This window comes from Neoarius graeffei, chromosome 15 (assembly GCF_027579695.1).
Source record: "Neoarius graeffei isolate fNeoGra1 chromosome 15, fNeoGra1.pri, whole genome shotgun sequence".
In the NCBI taxonomy this organism is placed as follows: Eukaryota; Metazoa; Chordata; class Actinopteri; order Siluriformes; family Ariidae; genus Neoarius; species Neoarius graeffei.
Genome location: NC_083583.1, coordinates 9,268,102 through 9,288,028, shown reverse-complemented (window position 1 = coordinate 9,288,028; position 19,927 = coordinate 9,268,102). Strand labels below are relative to the sequence as shown.

Genomic DNA, 19,927 nt, shown 5'->3' with positions numbered 1-19,927 from the left:
TCTCTAAGCCTGCTAACCTCAATTTTTGCAAATACCTCTCCCTCTGCTCGCCCTGTAAATGCCCTACGTCGCTGGATAGTGAAGGTGTTTTCTGCATCTCGCTCCTTTTTCTTTTATGTTTTTCGTTTGTCGCATTCAAACCGATTCGAACCAAAGTCCACTACATGTCTAAAATGGCGGTCGCGTTTACGAAGGTCACATGACTGAAAAGGGTCTATAATCACTCTTTACAACCGTGGTAAGCAGAAAAGCATCTCAGCCTGGAACAGGAATCTTAGAATCAAGAACAAGTTCCGAATAAAGTGGCCGGTGAGTGTATACACTACCGTTCAAAAGTTTGGGGTCACCCAGACAATTTTGTGTTTTCCATGAAAAGTCACGCTTTTATTCGCCACCGTAAGTTGTAAAATGAATAGAAAATATAGTCAAGACATTTTTCTGGCCATTTTGAGCATTTAATCGACCCCACAAACGTGATGCTCCAGAAACTCAATCTGCTCAAAGGAAGGTCAGTTTTATAGCTTCTCTAAAGAGCTCAACTGTTTTCAGCTGTGCTAACATGATTGTACAAGGGTTTTCTAATCATCCATTAGCCTTCTGAGGCAATGAGCAAACACATTGTACCATTAGAACACTGGAGTGAGAGTTGCTGGAAATGGGCCTCTATACACCTATGGAGATATTGCACCAAAAACCAGACATTTGCAGCTAGAATAGTCATTTACCACATTAGCAATGTATAGAGTGGATTTCTGATTAGTTTAAAGTGATCTTCATTGAAAAGAACAGTGCTTTTCTTTCAAAAATAAGGACATTTCAAAGTGACCCCAAACTTTTGAACGGTAGTGTATGTATATACAGTGTTCTCGTAGTAATTCCTTTTAACTGTTTAAAAAACTCGATTAATGATTTAGGTAGCGAGAACGACGGCTGGATTCGATATCTCGCCCCAGTGGGATAGGGATGGGATACAGAGTTAAGATCAAGCACACGGTGCTGCGTGCATTTTATCATCTGCCGTTCCTGTGAGAATGGACCCTTTTCCGCTGCTGTGACTTTGACCCCTTTCACAAAGCACTTCCTCTGGTTTGCTTTCCCCAGGGAAATGATCCAACACAAACATGGGAACTTGCCACGCTAATAACCGTGCCCCTTGAAAACCTTTTGCCCTGAGAAGCCCCCTTTTGCCTCTCGTACACCAGAACAATATTATCTGTGAGGTTCTTGGCCAAGCGAGCTCGTATAGCGTAGTCAGCAGTGAACTCTGCCTGTACCTAGCTGACCGTGACAGTAAATACACAGGAACTGCTAAACTTAGAGTCTGAGATTAAACCTGGCATTCTGCTGGTGTGTGTGTGTGTGTGTGGTAGCTGCACAAGCTACTCCAGCTGGCCCTCATCCTAGTGGAGCTGTTGGACAGCGGATCCTCGGTGTTGCTGAGTCTGGAGGACGGCTGGGACATCACCACGCAGGTGAGACTCCACCCTCACACTCAGACGAGCGTGTTTATACCGCCATCTGCTGTGGAGAGGATCAGAACGGACCGAACCCTCCTCAGAGGTGTTTTCGTGTAGCTGCAGTTTAAACAGCATTTCTCACATTCTTACAGGCTGAGCTCAAATGTTCCATCGGTAAACGAGTGCAGCGTGATTAGCCGCGAGTGTTGTGTGTCCTCAAATCCGTCTTCCCCTGGGCTTGTAAAGTGAAGTGATGCAGAGTGGACACGGAGAGAGCGTGACCATGGCACACAAGACCTGGAACCACAGCACCTCTCTCTCTCTCGTGTCATCTCAAATTATCTCTCTCTCTCTCGCTCCTTATTTATCTGTTTCTTTCTCTTTTTCTCTTTAACTCTTCCTCACTGTCTGGCTTTCTCTCTTTCTCTCTTTTTCCCCTTCACTCTCTGTGTCACTCTTTTTGTCTGTATAATGTACATGTTTCTCTCTCTCTTTTTTTCCCTCTCTGACTGCAGTAACTCCCTATCTCTCTTTTTCTTTCTCCATGTGTGTCTCTCTCATTCTCCTTTCTCTATCTTTTTGTCTTCATCCCTGTCTCCATCTCTGTGCCTGTATCTCCGTCTCTGTCTGTTTATGCATCTCTCTCTTTCGCTGTCTTCTCCATCTGCCCCCCCCTCTCATTTCATTCTTTTTGTCTCTTGGTCTTTGTTTCTCTCTCTCCCTCTTATATTGCATTCTCTTTTTTTTATGTCTCCTCTCTCCACCTCTGTCTGTCTCTCACTGCATTCTCTTTGTCTCTCTGTCTCCACCTCTGTCTGTCTGTCTCTTTCTCTTTCACTTGCTGTCTTTCCCATCTCTGTCTCTCTTTGTATTTTCTTTGTCTCTCTCTCTCTCCACCTCTGTCTGTCTCTCTCTTTCACTTGCTGTCTTTCCCATCTCTCTTTCATTGCATTCTCTTTTTGTCTCTCTCTCCACCTCTGTCTGTCTGTCTCTCTCTCACTTGCTGTCTTTCCCATATCTCTCTCTCATTGCATTTTCTTTTTCTCTCTCCCCACCTCTATCTCTCTCTCTTTCACTTGCAGTCTTTCCCCTCTCTCTCTTTCACTTTTTCTCTCACTTGCAGTCTTTCCTCTCTCTCTCACTTGCAGTCTTTCCCCCCTCTCTCTCACTTGCAGTCTTTCCCCTCTCTCTCTCTCACTTGCAGTCTTCCTCCCCTCTCTCTCTCACTTGCTGTCTTCCCCTCTCTCACTTTCTATCTCACTTGCTGTCTTTCCCCCCTCACTTGCAATCTTCCCCTCTCTCTCACTTTCTATCTCACTTGCTGTCTTTCCCCCTCTCTCTCACTTGCTGTCTTTCCCCCCTCTCTCTCTCTCACTTGCAGTCTTTCCCCTCTCTCTCTCTCACTTGCTGTCTTTCCCCCTCTCTCTCTCTCACTTGCAGTCTTTCCCCTCTCTCTCTTTCTCTCTCACTTGCTGTCTTCCCCCCCCTCACTTGCTGTCTTTCCCCCTCTCTCTCTCACTTGCAGTCTTTCCCCTCTCTCTCTTTCTCACTTGCTGTCTTCCCCCCCTCTCTCACTTGCAGTCTTTCCCCCTCTCTCTCTCACTTGCAGTCTTTCCCCTCTCTCTCTCTCTCTCACTTGCAGTCTTTCCCCTCTCTCTCTTTCTCACTTGCTGTCTTCCCCCCTCTCTCTCTCACTTGCAGTCTTTCCCCGCTCTCTCTCTCTCACTTGCTGTCTTTCCCCTCTCTCTCACTCTCACTTGCTGTCTTCCCCTCTCTCACTTTCTATCTCACTTGCTGTCTTTCCCCCCTCACTTGCAATCTTCCCCTCTCTCTCACTTTCTATCTCACTTGCTGTCTTTCCCCCTCTCTCTCACTTGCTGTCTTTCCCCCTCTCTCTCTCTCACTTGCAGTCTTTCCCCTCTCTCTTTCTCTCTCACTTGCTGTCTTTCCCCCCCTCTCTCTCACTTGCAGTCTTTCCCCTCTCTCTCTTTCTCACTTGCTGTCTTCCCCCCTCTCTCTCTCACTTGCAGTCTTTCCCCGCTCTCTCTCTCTCACTTGCTGTCTTTCCCCTCTCTCTCACTCTCACTTGCTGTCTTTCCCCCTCTCTCTCTCTCACTTGCTGTCTTTCTCCCTCTCTCTCTCACTTGCAGTCTTTCCCCTCTCTCTCTCTCTCACTTGCTGTCTTCCCCCCCTCTCTCACTTGCTGTCTTTCCCCCTCTCTCTCTCACTTGCAGTCTTTCCCCTCTCTCTCTCTCTCTCTCTCTCTCTCTCTCTCTCTCTCTCTCTCACTTGCTGTCTTCCCCCCCTCTCTCTCACTTGCAGTCTTTCCCCTCTCTCTCTCTCTCTCTCTCTCTCTCACTCTCACTTGCTGTCTTTCCCCCCTCTCTCTCTCACTTGCTGTCTTTCTCCCTCTCTCTCTCACTTGCAGTCTTTCCCCTCTCTCTCTCTCTCACTTGCTGTCTTCCCCCCCTCTCTCACTTGCTGTCTTTCCCCCTCTCTCTCTCACTTGCAGTCTTTCCCCTCTCTCTCTCTCTCTCTCTCTCTCTCTCTCTCTCTCACTTGCTGTCTTCCCCCCCTCTCTCTCACTTGCAGTCTTTCCCCTCTCTCTCTCTCTCTCTCTCTCTCTCTCTCTCTCTCTCACTTGCTGTCTTTCCCCCCCTCTCTCTCTCACTTGCAGTCTTTCCCCTCTCTCTCTCTCTCTCTCTCTCTCTCTCTCTCTCACTTGCTGTCTTTCCCCCTCTCTCTCTCACTTGCAGTCTTTCCCCTCTCTCTCTCTCTCTCTCTCTCTCTCTCTCTCTCTCTCTCTCACTTGCTGTCTTTCCCCCTCTCTCTCTCTCTCTCTCTCACTTGCAGTCTTCCCCCCCCTCTCTCGGTCTTGTTCTGATTAAATCAGCTCCACATGCTCTGGCTGCTCGCCTGCTCTGTTTGGGTGAAACAGAACCGCTTGTTGTTGTAGGTTAGTTTTCGATCCTTCCAGATGACACCAAGCATACCTGACTAGGAGATGTTTAAAAACAGAATGCTGTACAGTATTACGTACATCACTGCTAATTATCTCCATGTCATTATGGTTGATAATGATCTCACTATTATCATCACTGGACAAACTAACAGAACTTTTGGCACTTTGGAAAGTGACTATACTTTTTCCGTTAGTGATTGGTGTAGCAGCTTTGGTTGAAGCTGGATGTTTGGTTCCTGCTGAATATTATTTGTAAAGACAAACAGAATATCGAAGAAGAAGAATAGAGTGGTTTGGTTTGTTGGTCCTGTTTGTGCTGCATTAAATGTGGCATTAATGAACAGAAATACTTTCATTTTCCAACACTAGTTGTTGACTTTACAGTAGTGCTTTGATAAAATTCTAAAATCTTCTCGTCGTATTATATTATCATCATTATGGATTTAACATCAAAGAACCAGAACAAACAGGAGCCATTTGTTTCTGCATGAGTGGGAACAGTAACTTATTCTCGTTGCTCTCTTTCGCTTCTCGTGCAGGTGGTATCTCTGGTGCAGCTGCTCAGTGACCCGTTCTACCGGACGTTGGAGGGCTTCCAGGTGCTGGTGGAGAAGGAATGGCTGTCATTCGGACACAAGTTCAGCCAGCGCAGTAACCTGACCCCCAGCAGCCAGGGCAGTGGCTTCACACCCATCTTCCTGCAGTTCCTCGACTGCGTGCACCAGGCAAGCGCTAAGACCTGCTTTGTGAGCAAATGGAAAATAGTGAAATGACCGCTATAGAACGATCGTTCTGCTTCGTTTCATGTCGTCACCTCATCCTGGTTGGCCTTGAACCATATCCTTAAGCAGTATGCACAACCAAGCATTTCAGTCTCGTAATTTTTCCGTTGCGGTCCACATATTTGGGACTGAATTTCTGGCTTTGGCGCATAATGTGAATATAGCTCGAGGTGAAACATGGCAAAATTCACTCACCTTGAAGGTATTAGGCCAGTTATTTTCAGTGTCAATGAAACTGAAATTGTAACACTGGTACCCTTGATGTATTCGGTCCTCAAAACGGAGGCTTGTACAGTACAACCCCAATTCCAAAAAAGTTGGGACACTGTGTGAAACATAAATAAAACAGATTGTGAAGATTTGCAAATCACAGAAACCCTATATTTCATTTTAAATGGTACAAAGACAACATAACATATCAAATGCTGAAACTGAGAAATTTTTATTGTTTTTTGAAAAATATCTGCTGATTTTGAATTTGATGTCAGCAACACATTTCAGAAAAGCTGGAACAGCGGCAACAAAAGACTGAAAAAAAAATTGTGCGATGCTAAAAAATAACCCTAATTTGTTGAATTAGCAACAGGTCAGTAACATGATTGGATATAAAAAGAGCATCCCAGAGAGGCAGAGTCTCTCAGAAGTAAAGATGGGGAGGGGTTCACCACTCTGTGAAAGATTGCGTGGGCAAACAGTGCAACAGTTTAAGAATAACATTCTGTTTTTATTTATAAACTCTGCCGATTAAACGTCAGGGAATCCTCAACAGAGCGATAAGCTCCAGTACCTGAGGTCTTTGCAATTTTACATTGAGATCCGTTCCTCAGTGTAAAATTGCAAAGAATTTAGGGATCACATCATCTGTGGTCCATAATATCATGAAAAGATTCGGAGAATCTGGAGAAATCTCTGTATGCAAGAGACAAGGCTGAAAACTGACATTGGATGCCTGTGATCTTCAGGGCCTCAGGAGACACTGCATTAAAAGCAGACACGTGTCTGTAGTGGAAATCACTGTATGGGCTCAGGAACACTTCCACAAATGCAAGTTGAAACCAGATATAAACAATATCCAGAAACACCACCACCTTCTCTGGGCCCGAGCTCTTTTACGATGGACTGAGGCGAAGTGGAAAATTGTCCCGAGGTCTGACGAATCAAAAGTAGAAATTCTTTTTAGAAACCATGGACACCACGTCCTCCAGGCTAAAGAGGAGAGGGACCATCCGGCTTGTTATCAGCGCACAGTTCGAAAGCCAGCATCTGTGATGGTATGAGGGGGCATTAGTGCACATGACATCGGTAACTTGTACATCTGGGAAGGCATCATTAATGCTGAATGATATATTCACGTTTCAGAGCAACATGCTGCCATCCAGACAAAATCTTTTTGAGGAAAGGCCTTCCTTCTTTCAGCAAGACAATGCCAAGCCACTTTCTGCACATATTAAAACTGCATGGCTTTGTAGTAAGAGTGTGGGTGCTAAACTGACCTGCCTGCACTCCAGACCTGTCTCCCATTTAAAACATTTAGCGCAATATGAAGTGCAAAATACGACAAAGGAGACCCCGAACTGTTGAGCAACAGAAACTGTATATCAGGCAAGAATGGGACAACATCTCTCTTTCAAAACTACAGCAATCGGTCTCCTCAGTTCCCAAACGTTTACAGAGTGTTGTTAAAAGTAGAGGTGATGCAACACAGTGGTAAACACGCCCCTGTCTCAACTTTTTTGAAATGTGTTGCTGACATCAAATTCAAAAAGAGCATATATATTTTTCAAAAAACATTTAAAATTTCTCAGTTTCAACATTTGATATCTTGTCTTTGTACTATTTTCAATAAGGTTTCCTTGATTTGCAAATTATTGCATTTTGTTTTTATTTACAGTTTACACAGCATCCCAACTTTTTTGGAATTGGGGTCGTACATGTGGTATCATACGGATACATGGAATGTAAGGAATGCTGGTCATTTGGATCATTTTCACAAATGTTGGCCTTCTGAAATACAACCATTTCCTTCTGGTTGTCTTCTGTCGTCATCAGTTTTATATCAGTGTTTAGTTCATGGAGTTGAAGCTCGCTCTCTTCCGGACAACGTGGTTAAACCGGGAGAGATCTGGAGATCTGTGATATGCAGGAAAAGCTTCAAGACTCCTCTAACTCCCAGCCGGAACATCAGCACCACTCCCAGCTTCTTGCTTAATCCACGTGGTTTCCCAGCGAGGGTGACGAAACCTTAGGCTTGGATGGCCAAAGTGACCTCCACGAAGAAGTATGGCAGAAAGCATCTGAAAATAGAACTGCCTCATCTTACAGGCAGCTGTTGTTTTTGCCAGCAAACACAGATGGCCCCAAATGTGAGAACTGGAGCGAAGTTGGTCCCAGCTGACAGTTGGATGGCAGCCCTCGTTGTTGTCTGTCTTGTTGCAATTTCCCATTTTTTTTTTCCCCCTCCAACATCCTTCATCTCGATGATATAACAGGTCTTCTCCCTCTGAGTTCATATCCTGTGTGTAATGATTAGCTTATGTGATTACATTAGCATGTCTGTATGTTGAGTCCTGATTGGCCAGAGTCTAATTCACTGGGCTGACTTTCTCATTCCAGGTCCATAACCAATACCCACTGGAGTTTGAGTTTAATCAGTACTATCTGAAGTTCCTGGCGTACCACTACATCTCCAGTCGCTTCAAGAACTTCCTCTTGGACTCAGACTATGAGCGCCTCGAGCACGGTGTGTATTGGGTGGGATGGTTTGAACAAATAATCTGCTGTGTCATCATCATAATACGTGGCATGAGGTGTTTAAGTGTTTATTACAATTAAATGTAAGAAGACAGTAATAAGGCAGCAGATAATCCCTTCTCCTTATTCTTCTCAAACTGGAAAGTGAAATTTTTTTTTTTTTTGGAAGGAGTTTCCAGTGTCAGAACTTTAACAGTCAGGGCTAAAGCTGTAGCTTTAAAGGACATGGGACATGGATTTTTTTCTGGGTATAATTATGTATAAAGGACATAAGAAATGCCATCTAAATCACTGCAGGGCGTCAAAAATGTGAAAATCATCACATTATTCAACTTTTTTTATACATCAGCGTAAAACAATGATTCGTTAATGAGCTAGGTGGTCACGTGGCCCGTGACGTCACAAAAACTTTCCAAGGAGCCAGCGCTTGGGTATCTAATGTAAACAGGTTACCGAAATGGACACCATCGACAGTGACATTCCCGATGTTTCACAGAGATGTGAAGTTAGACCCTATCAATTCGAACCGATAGCTGGAAATTCACATGAACATGGATCTTGTCTTTACTCTGACGGGTCAGATGATTCTGAGAGTGAGAGTTCATTCAGTCCCCATGAAACTGAAAGCGGTCGCTCGATAACACTTCCTGGTAAGTTAAAAACAATTCTGCTCAAAGGCTAATGATCTGTTGAAAGAAGTATTATTTTTGTATCATACATTGAAAGTTCATCATAGATCTAGCTAAAGTCCGTTGCAAGCTAGGTTTTTTTGCTGATATTTTTCGAGATTGATTGAGATACAATGCTTCCAGAGTCCGAGACGAAAACATTCAAAATGGCGAAACGAGTCAGAATTATGATAATCAATAATTGATACACCCAAAATTATAATACTAATCCTTACCTCGGCTTTCAGTCGCTTAGCGAATGCACCTAGTGGTAGCCGTAGCACTTCGGGTTTCACTCCTCCGTCTTGTTCCTGAATTGGGACGTTGGGAACGGCTCCATCTTTAAGTAGTCTCTTAAATTTGGCTTGGCAATTAATATCGCTCAGTACCTGAGTATTAATGTTGAAAGAATCCTCAGTGAAATGGTCCGAACACAGTTTGTGGGAAACAGTAGGTGCAAAGTTTTTTCAACAGGTGTTCTGTAAAGTTATCCTACCTCTTGGATTTGTCCTACCAAGCCTACTGCGCATGCGCAAAGCCTACTGCGCATGCGCAGGTGAGCCCACACTTTCCTCAGCTTCGGGTCCTTGGGGAATGCAAAAAAACTTACTCCAGGGCATTTCCCATTGGAATTATTGCAACCATAAGCAGCACAATACACCATGATGTTTAATGTACGTTAAAGACTATAAAAACATTTTTCTTGTCATCCACTTCTCCATTCATCTACCCGCTTGTGCTGTGCCCGAAAGTTTTTGTGACGTATGATCACGTGACAGCGGCTCTTCCGGTTGTAAAATATACATGTCGGAGCTCGAGCAGAAATGCCATATAATCATCACGAATATAACGATTTTGCTGAATTTAATAGATGATTTTGTATTTGTTGATGCAATTAATTCATATTTTTAATGGAAAGAAACTGATATAGCGTGCATTTATGTTTCATGTCCCATATCCTTTAAGTTTTCTGTCATGGGAAATCTTCAGCATGGAGGAGTTTGCGCTTTCTAATTTCTCAAAAAAGGCCAAAAACCGCTTGTTTTGCAAACGTTCCATGTTGTTAAATGTAACTATAAATGAATAAAAAGCATGATGTTCTTTTAATAAGTAAAAAATATAATTTTTAGCAAACCGACATTAACAGTAGTCCGACTGTCCGGGACAACCAAATGTTTGGTTTGGATAAGTCAAATCTGCATCTGCTTGTCCGACAGGACGAGTTGAATATTTGTTCAAAAGTTACCATTTTTATAGTAATTATTCAAGATTTACATCAATAAAACTCCAACAAAACTAGTTCAGTCCCCTCAGTGATGCGGCCGTGTTATTGTTTACGAAATTCCGGGGAAGCCGAGTACAGCAGGTGCGCGTGTAAAAATAACCACACCGTAATATCTAATTATAGATTATTAGACTTCATCGAAATCAGAGAAATGGCGATCAGACACCTCAATAAAATAAATATCTGTGGTGAATCTTCATTTCATTTCATTCAGACCTTAATTGTATTTTTCCTTTGTATGGTTCACATTAACCATCACAAACGTCGTAAAATATTTCGGGGGGATTTTACAACAGTGTCGAACTCACTCACGGTTTGTTTTCATTCGCAATGTGATTCTGTCCCCCTCATCACGTCCGACTTGTTTCTTTTGGTTTCATTTCGTCTAAAGAAAGTGAAAAAGACGACAATCCCAACTCTTAAAACTGCAGATCAGGTAATGGGTCAGAAGACCACACGCACCGTAATGGCGAATTGGATAGTTTCTGTTTATTGTTTCAGCTAAAGTTTGAGTTTTATTGAAAAACTAAATCATTAAAGCATAATGATCATAACTACACCTGTTTTTTAATAAACTTTGTTAATCATTTTCATTGAACTAGTAAATACATAGGAATAAAAAAGTGATGTTCAGGACGAATCAAAAATCTTGCTGCTTGTCCGAGTCGATTAAAAAGTTCATATCGTTCACACTAAATGCAGCGAGAGCATCAAGACGACCAGAAGTTGTTTGTTTTCTATATGAGAAGGCGACTCTTGGCGGCTTCTCATATGATCGGTATGATTGTCAGCAGAGCGGCGAGGGCGTCGGAATAACGTTGATGTCTGAACAACTTGATGGTCATAAGCTGTAACATGGTTCAGCTGCGACCAGTCAGAATTTAGAAATGCTCCATTCTAAAGAATACCAGACAACTCGGTCGTCAAAATTTTGGGTCTGTTCAAACCATTCCTGAGTACAAAGGAGGAGAAATTAATCATTGTGGTGACGGGGTTCCCTGTTTTTTATGATGTGGTCCTGTTTGCTAATAAAAAAAAAATTCGGGTTGTTTTACAATCAGGGTACAAAGTTTGAGTCACAGGGGTCCAAAATTCAAATTGATTCAAACTGGTTCTTGTTCCGGTTTTTAAGTGAAGGACAAGTTAAAGAACAGATTTCAGGTAATTTTTTGACATGTGTGTATGGTAGTTTTGTGTAATCTGCTATAAGATGGGAGAAACAAATGAAGTGATTCTCGGAGAGGACATTTATACAAAGGTAAACCAGTGTATATCTCAATCCCCCCACCCACCCACCCACCCTTCCCTGAGCAGGGGTATAATTAAAAATTAGACACAACAGTATGTTTAAAAAATAAATAAATAAAATGAATTTTTAAAGGGGGGGGGGGCAGAGCAGCCAAAGCGCATTTTAACACACTCTCCAACTTTGGTGTGAACTTAGGTGGGGTTTACATTAGACCGTATCAGCGGATCATCAGATTAACGTTTTTAAAACGATTAGTGTGCACACAGCAACGCCAATACACGATTCGCGTGCACATAGCAACACCAATACACGGATACGCTCGGCTCCGCAGGCATCCTGCGCTCCAAATCACTCCGCCCTGAACAGCGAGTGCCCTCTGGAGGGTGCGCACTCTGGCCCTGTGCAGCTCACAGAGCGCGCGAGTGGAGCGCACGAGCAGTGATTCGGGACTGAGCCGCTGTGTGTGTGATTTCCGTGCATGTCGGGCATGCGCGTCACTTACCACTTGCAAGTGGAAGGATGGCAAGCCTAAAGACAATCATAACTACACAATGGGCAGTATTTGCATCAGTATTTGCAGTATTTTCATACTTTTATACTCTTTAATGAAAGGTGATACAAGGCGGAAGTCCGCACCGTTTTTCAGCAGTCGCGTCACATGACCAACGCCAGCGAATCAGGAAGGTGGATGTCACAGTGACGTTGTCCAATGACGACGCCAGCTAGAGCTCAGCACAGCGTATCCGCGTATTCTCAATGTTTACACAGCACCGGACCACACTCGATTTGGATTGAATACGTGGACGCTGGCGGATTCCCGTTTCTCGGCGTTTCCAGGCGTTTTAATGTAAACGGACAGTGCACCCGCGAAGAAAACCAGACAGATACGGTCTAATGTAAACTTGGCCTTAGTGTAAATGGAACTCCATTTTATCGTACTGTCCCACTGTTGATTATTTTCCCGATATATTTGACAATTATTCCACGAAATCGAGTCGTACATGAGCTGATAGCTGACGAAGCACGTAGCACCGAGTCGGCTATAATCCATGTACAAGAAGATTGAGTGGAATAACTGTTTTATTCTATCCATAAATCACTGAATTGTGAGAAATAAAACCGTTTATACAAAACATCCAACAAAATCATTTCTGCTTAGAATGGTAAACAAACCGGCGTAATGACGGGAGCATTTTGTGAAAAATGCAATAGTAATAATAATTCTTGAAAAATAAAAAAGATTCGTTCTTACCATCAAATACTTTCATTCCATATTTTGTTGCTTTTTTTTTTTGTATTTTTTGGGATTTGTTTTCGAATAGTTTTTATTCCGTCCTTGGTTGGTTCAGCAACACGCGCCGCCGTTTTGTTTTTCTCTGCTCACGGTGTATAAGCTGGTAGTAGAGTAGCCAATCAGTGTGTGCGATTGCTCATATCCAGTGAATGTGGATAGAATGTTTTTTATTCCTCACTCATAATACAGCTATTCTCCATTGTACCTTCAAACAGAACATCTCAAATTATCCCTTATCCAGCAGAAGAGGAGAGGGTGTGATTAATGCTGAATCATGAAATTTGATACTCGGTAAATGTCACATGTAAATCCAGCCAGAGCGAGGACTTTGTTTCTATGGTAACAGTCAGCATGCACAAAAGTCCCGAAATTCAACACCCAAGAAAACCAAGCCACCTGAGTGAAATGATGACGAACATCGAGCTGAAGTGATGTTTAAAAAAAAAAAAGTCACATTAGTTCCAGTTTGTTTGTTCAGATGGTGCACAATTGTAATACCCATAACGCACTGGGGCAGAAAGATGAGCAAACCAGTGTAGTGTCGAGTACAAATTTGTTTACTTTAATCTTGATTATAGTGTCTGTCTGGTACTTTTAATCTTCCAGTGTAGCGAATAGAGCGTGCGAGAGTGCTTAGAACACAAAATTAGCGATATGGCCAAAAGTTTGTGGACACTGAAGGCCATACGTACGTGCTTGTTGAGCTTCCCGTTCCAGATTTCATCCCCCTTATCTGTTCTAATATCCTCCATTCTTCTGGGAAGGCTTATCAGTAGATTTCCACTAGATCATTTTTGATAATAATAATGATGATGATGTACAGTAGCTACATTTCTTGCGTTTAAAATGCAGCCCAGAGTGATTTACAATGTGACGGAAAAATAAAAAGGAGGGGGGTCATAAAGAATAAAATGGACAAATGATGTAAATAAAAAAAATTTAAACTAATTCATAAAATAAAAATGACAATAATTGAAATACAGTGTGTCCCATGGGTGGCACGGTGGTGTCATGGTTAGCACTGTCGCCTCACAGCAAGAAGGTTTTAGGTTCAAGCCCGGTGGGTGACGAGGGCCTTTCTGTGTGGAGTTTGCATGTTCTCTCCGTGTCATGCCCCTTTTCCACCAAAGCAGTTCCAGGGCTGGTTCGGGGCCAGTGCTTAGTTTGGAACCAGGTTTTCTGTTTCCACTGACAAAGGACTGGCTCTGGGGCCAGAAAAACCGGTTCCAGGCGAGCACCAACTCTCTGCTGGGCCAGAGGAAAAAAACGCTTACGTCAGCGGGGGGGCGGAGTTGTTAAGACCAACAACAATAACAAGACCGCGAAAGATCGCCATTTTTAAGCGACAAGAAGCAGCAGCTGTACAAATGCGAAGTCATCCATTATTATTATTATTGTTGTTGTTGCTGCTGCTTCTTCCGCGTTGTTTTTGCTTCGATATTCACGCCAAGGTTTATGCAAACGTAGCGATGTAACTGACGTATACAGCGACGTAATGACGTGGCTTCCCTTAGCACCGTGAGCTATGGAAAAGCAAACTGGTTCTCAGCTGGCTCGCAAGTTGAACGAGTTGTGAACCAGCACTGGCCCCGAACCAGCCCTGGAACTGATTTGGTGGAAAAGGGGTATCTGTGTGGGTTTCCTCCAGGTGCTCTGGTTTCCCCCACAGTCCAAAGACATGCAGATTAGGCTAATTGGCTACTCTAAATTGTCCATAGGTGTGAATGTGTACCCACCACCAGATGAGAGTTTGAGTCCCTCTGGTGTGCTATAATCACCCAAGAGAATTCAGGGAAGCTAGTTGATGGCGTCCTGGATCTCCAACCCTCAACTGTGAGGAGAGTGACAGACCGACAGTCCAGTCCAGATCAGGTCAGGGCCGTCCCCATACGTATGTACGTACGTCCCATACATCCAGTATTATAGGAGGGGAAAAAAAAGGTAAAACAAAATCTTTGAGAACATCCTACAATTTTTCCTCATGACACAAATTCCTATGAAGAGAATTATTTTGATTCGTTCTTCTACACTCAGATACATCACGGTCTGTAAAAATATACATTAACCCTATAATGCTGGACTTATGGTACTTTTTGTAGTATAAATTTACTGTAGCAGTACAAGTCATGCAAATAATAAAAGCTAGTTGAAGTGCATATTCTGGACCAATCTCGGGGGGGGGTTATATGAATGTCCCTTTACACACTCATCCAGAAGGGTAATTTTGCACAAGGCCATCTGTCTACAGCAGAAAAAAATAAAATAGCAAAACACGTCTAGGGCGGCACGGTGGTGTAGTGGTTAGCGCTGTCGCCTCACAGCAAGAAGGTCTGGGTTCGAGCCCCGTGGCCGGCGAGGGCCTTTCTGTGTGGAGTTTGCATGTTCTCCCCGTGTCCGCGTGGGTTTCCTCCGGGTGCTCCGGTTTCCCCCACAGTCCAAAGACATGCAGGTTAGGTTAACTGGTGACTCTAAATTGAGCGTAGGTGTGAATGTGAGTGTGAATGGTTGTCTGTGTCTATGTGTCAGCCCTGTGATGACCTGGAGACTTGTCCAGGGTGTACCCCGCCTTTCGCCCGTAGTCAGCTGGGATAGGCTCCAGCTTGCCTGCAACCCTGTAGAAGGATAAAGCGGCTAGAGATAATGAGATGAGATGAGAAAACACGTCTGGAAAAATCCCAAGGGAGTCTGGAGCCAGATTCGTGACGTCACCTGCGGAAGCGCCAGCAGGCTGTGCGAGCTTTGCACGGTTTCAGTGCACAGCCTGTGTAGACCAAGCGCTCCCATTTCTCTCTCATTGTCCAATCTTTTGGGAAACGATGAGTACTAATCCCATCAAGATTGGTGTTGCTACACCCTCCTACGATACATCTGTTAACCATTTTAATAATTACGCGATAACGTTGAAGAAATTTGCAGAAAACCACCAGGTCGTTTTCTCATAAACAAACCAGCGCTAACGTAGGATTCAGAAGGAGGCGTCCCGCACACGACGTCACGAAAATCAATGTTTGCCGGGAAATCCAAATGCCAAGTTTTTTCAGAGGCGGACCAATTCATCTCAAATGGCTTGATTTCTATGGAATCAATTTTGTGCCAAAATGTTCATACAATACTTTTGAAATATCAAACAAAAACGACAAATCAAAATACAAAAAAAAGTCAGTTTTTTTAGACTGGCAAACAAATTATTCATGTAATCGTGCAAAATATCAGTCTATTACTCTTCAGAAACCTTTTATTTTTGTTCCGCGTCTTTCTCAGTTTTGCTTGACGTAATTTATTTTGGTTGCGATTCCAGCTTTCTCGTTTGCGCTCCCTGACTTTTTACTTGCAGTTTTGGCACAAACTTCACGTGTGGGTGGGCTGTCCAGGAATGCATTCCCATTGGGTAACGTGTGTTTGACTGACGGCTACGCTCAGCCATTCCCTACTCGGATTCTGGCGGACTGTTTGACGAGTGACCGATCCATTGATGGTAAACAAGGATCGAGTGGACTTCAGTGGCGACTATGATATTGAATTAATTCAACAAAGTGTAAGTGCGGGACAAATGTGTTGTATGTGTTGCAGTAGTGCACATTATGCAGGTGTGTTTAACTCGTCAAACAGTCGCGTGCGGGACGCCTCCTTCTGAATCCTACGTCAGCGCTGGTTTGTTTATGAGAAAACGACCTGGTGGTTTTCTGCAAATTTCTTCAACGTTATCGCGTAATTATTAAAATCGTTAACAGATGTATCGTAGGAGGGTGTAGCAACACCAACCTTGATGGGATTAGTACTCATCGTTTCCCAAAAGACCGGACAATGAGAGAGAAACGGGAGCGCTTGGTCTACACAGGCTGTGCACTGAAACCGTGCAAAGCTCGCACAGCCTGCTGGCGCTTCCGCAGGTGACGTCACGAATCTGGCTCCAGACTCCCTTGGGATTTTTCCAGACGTGTTTTGTTATTTTATTTTTTTCTGCTGTAGACAGATGGCCTTGTGCAAAATTACCCTTCTGGATGAGTGTGTAAAGGGACATTCTTTCATATAAACACCCCCCCCCCCCCCACCCCCCACCCCCCCCCCCCCCCCCGAGATTGGTCCAGAATATGCACTTCAGCTAGCTTTTATTATTTGCATGACTTGTACTGCTACAGTAAATTTATACTACAAAAAGTACCATAAGTCCAGCATTATAGGGTTAATGTATATTTTTACAGACCGTGATGTATCTGAGTGTAGAAGAACGAATCAAAATAATTCTCTTCATAGGAATTTGTGTCATGAGGAAAAATTGTAGGATGTTCTCAAAGATTTTGTTTTACCTTTTTTTTCCCTCCTATCATACTGGATGTATGGGACGTACGTACATACGTATGGGGACGAACGGACATATGGGGACGGCCCTGATCTGATCTGATCTGATCTGGACTGTCTGTCTGTCACTCTCCTCACAGTTGAGGGTTGGAGATCCAGGACGCCATCAACTAGCTTCCCTGAATTCTCTTGGGTGAGAATTCAGGGAAGCTAGTTGATGGCGTCCTGGATCTCCAACCCTCAACTGAATGGAATATACTGTATCTGATAGCCCACCCACATGTGAAGTTTGTGCCAAAACTGCAAGCAAAAAGTCAGGGAGCGCAAACGAGAAAGCTGGAATCGCAACCAAAATAAATTACGTCAAACAAAACTGAGAAAGACGCGGAACAAAAATAAAAGGTTTCTGAAGAGTAATAGACTGATATTTTGCGCGATTACACGAATAATTTGTTTGCCAGTCTAAAAAATTTACTTTTTTTTTGGTATTTTGATTTGTCGTTCTTGTTTGATATTTCAAAAGTACTGTATGAACATTTTGGCACAAAATTGATTCCATAGATTTCAACTGAATTTTTCTGGTATTGCGCAAGGTAAAACAATTGCACAAAATGCAGGATGTTACAGATATTTGACCAAAGTTTAATATAAAATAGGAGAATTACATTGATCTTGCTCCTGAATTTACCCGTGATTTTTAAAAAAAAAATAAATGTTTGTTATTTGTTCCAGATCTTGGCTGCATAAAACCAAAAAACTGCTTCAGCACTCATTTTCAAGTTTCATACATGGAAAACCGATGAGGCTAGAACTTGATACCAATCTGTGTACCGTCCAGAATGTGCCAGAGTAGCACGTGCCTGTAGTGAAGCACTTGTTTTTATCTGTGTACCTGACCCCTTATCTCTCGTTTAGATCTCTCACATACTTGTGTTATGCTTGACAGCTTTTCTAACAAGCAGTCCTTTGTGTTTCGTTTTGTTTTTTTCCTCATGATAAAGGCACATTGTTTGAAGATAAAGGAGACAAGCAGGCCAAGAGAGGGATCTGTATCTGGGAGTGTATAAACCGAATGCATCGCAGGAGTCCGATCTTCTTCAACTACCTGTACAGTCCTTCAGAGGCAGAGGTAAGGATGAGAGGAAATTGGATTTTGTTTGTGTCTGTGAGTGTTTTCTTTCACACGACAAGCTGGTGCACGTGTGTCCTTCAGCCTTCGAGGCTTTTACCCCAGTAAACTTCATCTAAAGGTCGTCTCCAGACATTTCGATCTGCCATCCCAGATTACAGTTGTGATTAATAGTTCTGCACTCTTGCATAAAAACATGTCCTGTATTTGACCTTTGAAAATAGTCAGCCTTCTTTGTTTTGCTTGAGCTGCTGAGCTCCATGAAAACAAGAGCCGTGGATGAAGTAACTATAGAACAGAGCAGCTACAGAAAGGCTTTATAAAGCTTCCTCTTTCGGTTTTTATCCCCCGCTGGCCGAAAGGCCCGAAGAGGGATTATGTTGTGGCGATGTCCGTCCCGGGAAGGGTACTCACCTTCTGAAATCAACTCCTCTCTCAATATTTTGGAGGAATTTCACGAAACTTGGCAGGATTCTTTGTTATCTGTCGGTAATGCACATATTGTAATTTCGTTACATTGGGTCGAATTTTACCAGAGTTACAGGCCTTGATTAACAAAATTCTAATTTGACAGTTTCATGAGAGTGTGTTTTCCTTCTGAAATCAACTCCTCTCACAATTTTTTGGAGGAATTTCACCAAACTTGGCAAAAGGTCTTGTTATATGTCGGTAGTACGCATATTGTAATTTTGTTCAATTCGGTCGTATTTTACCAGAGTTCCAGCCCTTGATTAACAACCTTGTACTTTGACAATTTCATGAAGGTGTGCTCGCCTTCTGATATCAACTCCTCTTACAATTTTTGGACGAATTTCTCGAAGCTCGGCAAAAGGCCTTGTTATATGACGGTAATACATATATTGCAATTTAATTTCGTTTGTGAAAATTTTCCCAGAGTTTTGACTAGGGATGTTAACCGATGACCGTATCAACGTCAACCAGTTAATTTTTTTTTGGTTGTCGGTTAAAAAAAAAAAATCAATCGTTTTGAAGCTGCCGATTTTGGAGCGGAGAACCTGGAATTCTGTGTTGTAAACGCTTGGGGCATGCCATGCGATGTAAGGACGACAGCTGACAAATCTGAAACACCCATTCAGTCATGTCCTGCCCTCCCGCCCCAGTTGAAAACAGCTGCCACTCAGCGAAAGAAAAGTGTAGACAGGCTTTTTAGCTTACAAATTACTATTCTGTTTTTGTTTTTTAAAATTATTATTAGAAGGCACATCGAGTTTAGTCTTGCCTTGGCCAGTGCATTCTGAAAGTATGTTTCGGTCTGTAGCCAACAATGCATGTTATTGCAGATCATATCTCTCCACACAAACTAAAGGCGCAGATGCCGACTTTTTCACGGCTGAATCGTGCAGATCCGGGTTTTTTTGGGGGGGGGGGCGTTGGAGTGTCTGAATAATTTCATCAGAGTAAATTCTGTATTAAAATTACTAAATAAGCAAATGCCGTTACAGTCCATGAAACATACTGTAGGAAGTATGAGAAGAAAACAGTAAATCAGAAAGCTCCGCAAATTTGCACAGCTTCCGCGAAAACGTACGCAGCTTTCTGATTTATTGTTTTCTTCTCATACTTATACTTCCTATGTTTCATGGACTGTAACGGCATTTGCTTATTTAGTAATTTTAATACAGAATTTACTCTGATGAAATTATTCAGACACTCCGACGCCCCCCTAAAAAAAAAAAATCGGATCTGCACGATTCAGTCGTGAAAAAGGCGGCATCCGCCAAAAGGCGCGCTGTTTGCATCCCTGTTTAAACTCGTAGGTTAACCGACTTTAACCGGCTAATGAGGCTCGGTGGTCGGTCAAGATTTTTTTTAGTTTTTGCCATCCCTAGTTTTGACCCTTGATTAAATAACTTGTACTCTGACAATTTCATGAGGGTGTACGTTCTTCTGAAATCAACTTCTCTTACAATTTGTGGAGGAATTTCACCAAACTTGGCAAAAGGCTTTGTTATATGACCGTTATACGCGTATTGAAATTTCATTTAATTCGGGCAAATTTTACCAGAGTTATGCCCTTGATTATTAACAAA

The 19,927-nt window shown here is 43.0% G+C and overlaps 1 protein-coding gene across 2 annotated transcripts in view; it reads left to right on the top strand.

The window, feature by feature from the left end:
- The window catches only part of sbf2 (SET binding factor 2), a 368,376-nt gene that overhangs the window by 329,812 nt on the left and 18,637 nt on the right, over nt 1-19,927 (top strand). For both annotated transcript variants that reach the window (XM_060940828.1, XM_060940827.1), the window contains 4 exons: nt 1,371-1,472; nt 4,959-5,144; nt 7,815-7,941; nt 17,749-17,876. In XM_060940828.1, coding sequence (XP_060796811.1) covers nt 1,371-1,472; nt 4,959-5,144; nt 7,815-7,941; nt 17,749-17,876 — 543 coding nt within the window. The remainder of the gene's footprint in view (nt 1-1,370; nt 1,473-4,958; nt 5,145-7,814; nt 7,942-17,748; nt 17,877-19,927) is intronic.